At 51.0% G+C, this 4,525-nt stretch overlaps 1 protein-coding gene across 1 annotated transcript; it reads right to left on the bottom strand.

The window, feature by feature from the left end:
* Window positions 1-3,320: 3,320 nt before the first annotated feature.
* LOC117873048 (olfactory receptor 52R1-like) lies at window positions 3,321-4,268 on the bottom strand. Its single transcript, XM_034762040.1, has one exon. It carries the CDS (start codon window positions 4,266-4,268, stop codon window positions 3,321-3,323), a length of 948 nt encoding a protein of 315 aa, XP_034617931.1.
* Between the last annotated feature and the right edge of the window lie 257 nt (window positions 4,269-4,525).

Here is a 4,525-nt window from a genome sequence, read left to right as displayed (position 1 = left end):
CCCACACACATGTGCCTCACTCTTTCTGTCACTTCTAAGTCCCTGCCATTACCAACTAGCAGCCTGCAGCTGTGATAGCCTAACGTCTAGCCTATTTGCTTCCCTATATATCTTTTCTTATAAGTTTCTTATTTTCTTATGGGTTTGATTATTTCTTTTATTAATAAGTTTACAGATTTATATTAGAGTATATTTCACCTGCAGCACAAAGGACCTGCAGGACACATCCTGTATGTTCAGCCAAAGCAGTTAGAACATATGAAAATGTGTGGGGAAAAGTGCGGCCAGAACTTCCTGTTGAAGTTGTGGAGGAGTTGGAAGAGGGGCTGCAACCTGGGCATTCTAGATCGGCGTGCACCAGAGGTTGCCTCATGCCACAAAATGGGCAGGCATCTGGAATGGGGGTGAACTCTGCTACATAAATGTCCATGCTAGGTGGTACTAGGTCCCGCGACTTAGTATCAGGGCATATGAGGAAGTGAAGCATGTGGAGCGTGAGCATGTAAAGTTGTTCCCTTGGTGGATTTCAGAAATGAATTGGCTACAGGGCATGCAGCCAGCTTGGGCTATGAAAGGCAGGGGGCCTAAGGGACTCATGGGACAGGAGCCCAATCAAAATGTCCAGAGATCTTGTGGTGAGGTGTTGGTGGGGAGCACCCTCTTTTAGGACTTGTTCAAGGAAAACCCGAGCAGTAGGAAATAAGGTGGGCTCCGCCTCCTGGAGTATTTTCAGGGGTGGTCTGAAGGGTGAAGAGCCCCAGGTGAGCTGTGAGATAAATAGGCCATGATTGCCACTCAATGGAGGGTCAAGAATTGGGACGGCCAAATGCTGGAGGAGTGAACCCTGGCAAGATGGAAACAAAATACATACATACCGTCCAACCAGGAGTGGCATAACTGATCGATGTTGACCTGGACATAAGTAAAGGTGGAATTGTCATCCGGCTGTTGGTCATGCCAGACATCCATCAGGAACTGATGATTGATGATCTTTCTGAGGATGCCTGTAGTGGCCTGTTTGCTCTCGATCCCTGAGTGATTCCTCAACAAAGGTATTAAAATCCCCACCCAGGACCATGCAAGGAAGGCAGAGGTGTGCTGAAAGAAACACACCCACTCTGGGTCTGCATTCAGGGGGTAGACATTGAACAGATTCAATGTCAGCCCGTCCACACACGCCTGGAGGTGCAGCAGGCAACCCGCATGATCTCGGCAACTCCCAGCATCTCAGGCTGTAGATTGGGGGAGACCAGGGTGGCCACCCCAGTTGAACGAGCACTGAGGTGTCTAAAATATACCTGGTCTCCCCACTCTAGCCACCAACTAGTCTCGGTGGCTGGATCTATGTGGGTTTCCTGCAGACAAACCACAGAATACCCTATGTCACAAAGGAAGGAGAGCACCTGGCATCTGTGGAGACCCACCCTAGAGCCTCTGGTGTTCAATGTTGAAAAGATGGTTGGCTTCAATCTAAGGGCTGAGGAAGATCCTCGTGGGCAGGAGTATCCCCAGCCGGCCTTGCAACAATCACTGACCAACCTGAAAGGCTTGTAACAGAAGATGCAGGCCCACCAGTAGACCAGGATGTCCTGCCTCCCGTTTCCCCTCTACTCCTCCAAAACAGCCCTCATGGCCCAGAGGACGAGATAGAAGTCTCCCCAACACTTGTGAGGGAGCTGCACCTTACCCTCAAAATCATAGGTGTCCACCAGAAAATGGTGAACCTCATACCACAGAACAGTGGGGGATGGTGTCATGGACCTATGATGACACTCTGGCTAGGCCCCTGTTACAACCTGTGGCCCATGGAGATGGGCAAAGAGAGAGCAGACTACCGGTGTGTTGACTGTACCGGTGGCACCGTGCAACCCATCTTTATCTCCAGAAAGGGAAAGGGAGGTGGAGGGAAGAGAGCCCCTAAAGGGTCAGGGAAGGGAGCCAAAAAATCTGCTACTGAAGTTTGTCCAAGGACATGTGAAATAGACAACCCATGGGCGGCAGCGGTATGGAAGATGGAGGGGACAGAAATGAGTAGGGCTCTACCAATTTCATGGCCATGAAAAACGTGGCATGGACCAAGAAATCAGCTGTCCTTCGTGAAATCGGATCTCCTGTGCTGCTGGGAGACTGAGGCTCCGAGCTGCTATTCTCTTGGTTGTGGGGAGGGACGAGAGCAGTCCTTTCCCTGCACGGCTGCTCTTGGTGTGGAGCTCAGACCCACCTTCAGCGGCAGCTCATAAATGGGGGTGGTACACGCTTAATTGTGTTCTGCAGAGCCCAGGATCTGAGCTCAAATCTTCTGTCCCTTCCCCTCCCCTATGTCCACACAACTCCTGCCACAGCACCAGGCACCGAGCTCAGGGCTTCCTCCTGCAGTGGCTCCTGCTGGGTTGGGGGCTTTTGCTCCTCTTTTCTTGTCTCCCCTGCTCCCCCCACAGCTCCTGCCTCCGCTCTGTGGCTGCGGCTAGGGCTCGGGGGAGCCTGAGCTGAGGGCTTCTTCTGCCACTCCAACCATGGCACCCTGGTCTCTTCCCCTCCCCCAGCGGCTCCTACTGGGGCTGGAGGCTTGAACTCCTGCCAGCTGAAGCTGAGGAACCCCGGGCTCGGGGCTTCTTCCCTCTTCTGCCAAGCTGCTCCACGTGAACCACATGGTGATTGCCATGCTCTGTTCAATCCCTCTGAAGCACCTGGCACTGGGCACTGTCAGAAAACAGGCTACTGGGCTACATGGATCATTGGTTTTACCCAGTCTGGCCATTCTGATCTTCTTATTTCGACCACAGATGTATCTGCCTCCTGATGTAACTCACTATATCCCCACTCCCTTCCCAGAGCTGAGATAGATTCCAGGACTCCTGATGGGGTCTCTCTTTCCACAGAGTTAGTATCAAAGTAACAATAAACATTAAAATGTTAACACTAACCAGTGTCCTTAAATGACTTGCCATAAGATGTGAGAACCTATTGGTTTTAGAGATGACTGGGTCGCAGCTGACAAGGGGAGGGGAAAACAGGAGCAAGTGACGGGGCAGCGCCTTGGGGAGAAGACACACAGCAGGGTCGAGGGTTGACGGAAGAGATGGGGCAAGATTGTAATTTCAGGGATCCAGCTACCAGCAATTACAAAGGTGGCAACCCAGTGTAGTGTACATAGACTGACTCCCCAGGTCAACACATTGACACAGCACAGTAAGGACAGGAAAGGGTTTAATCTCACTTTGACTGTCCAGTAAGTGATTGAGGGAAGAGGCCCCAGCACCATGGACCAGTCAGCTCTGCACAGAGCTCAATCTGAGAGCCAGAGTACAAGGAGAAAACATTTAAGTCTTTTTATGAGTAAAGAACTGGAGCAGCCTGCCCCGGATCTGTTTGGTCCTCACACCATAAATGATGGGGTCCAGCACAGGGGGCACCAGCTGGTACACACTGGCAATGAGAACAAGGAAGTGCAGTGGTACATTGTGGCCAAAACGGAACATGACAGAGGAGAAGAAATCTGGGACGTACAAAGCTAAGATGGCACAAACATGAGAGATGCAGGTCCCAAAAGTCTTGAGCCGGGCATCCTTTGTGGGGAGGCGGAAGATGGCCCGGAGGATCTGAGTGTAGGACACGGCGATAAAAAACACATCCATTCCGCTCACAGAGAAAAGATCAAACAATCCATAGTAACTACTGATGCGGATGTCAGCACAGGCCAGCTTTACAACAGCTATATGCCCACAATAGGAGTGGGGGATAATGTTCGTTCTGCAATATGGCCACCGCCTCGCCAGGAAGGGATAGGGTAATGTGAGTATGACACAGCGCAGCAACACGGCCAGCCCTATCTTCGCCACAACAGAGTTTCTCAGGATGGTAGAATGTCTCAGGGGATGGCAGATGGCGACGTAGCGATCAAAAGCCATGGCCACGAGGATTCCAGATTCCATCGCTGAGAAGCAGTGAATGAAGTACATCTGGGTGAGGCAGGCACTGAAACTGATCTCCCTGGAATTGAACCAGAAGATGCTCAGCATTTTGGGTACGGTGGATGTGGACATGACCAGGTCAGTGATGGCCAGCATGCAGAGGAAGTAGAACATGGGCCCGTGAAGGCTTGGCTCCCTCTTCACGATGAACAGGATAATGAAGTTCCCCAACACAGCTATGGTGTACATAGCACAGAAGGGAATGGAGATCCAGATATGGGCTTCCTCTAGGCCAGGAATGCCCATCAGGATGAAGGTGGAGGGGTTGGTGAAGTCTGTTGTGTTGGAATCTGACATGGATTAGGGGAGAAGTTGTCCAACTCTGAGGCATAAGGGTGTCTCCTGCATGTACCCTCTGTTCCCCTGACTTTCTGGGTGTTCTCCGGATCTTGGGTGATAGTCGTAGTAGAAATGCCTGAATGGAGAGACAACATTAATATGAGACACTGCATGCACAAGTGGAGGCTGTTCTCATGGGAGAAGCAAATTGATCACTCTTCACACACTGAAAAATTACATTATTCTGAGAAAATAACTATGAACAATGACCCCAC

Source organism: Trachemys scripta, chromosome 1 (genome assembly GCF_013100865.1).
Source record: "Trachemys scripta elegans isolate TJP31775 chromosome 1, CAS_Tse_1.0, whole genome shotgun sequence".
Taxonomy (NCBI): domain Eukaryota; kingdom Metazoa; phylum Chordata; order Testudines; family Emydidae; genus Trachemys; species Trachemys scripta.
Note: the sequence above shows the minus strand (reverse complement) of the source record. Positions and strands in the feature narration are given on the sequence as shown.

Excerpts from the sequence above, each read along its gene's own strand:
- LOC117873048 (XM_034762040.1), bottom strand. The coding sequence starts at position 4,268 with ATGTCAGATTCCAACACAACAGACTTCACCAACCCCTCCACCTTCATC.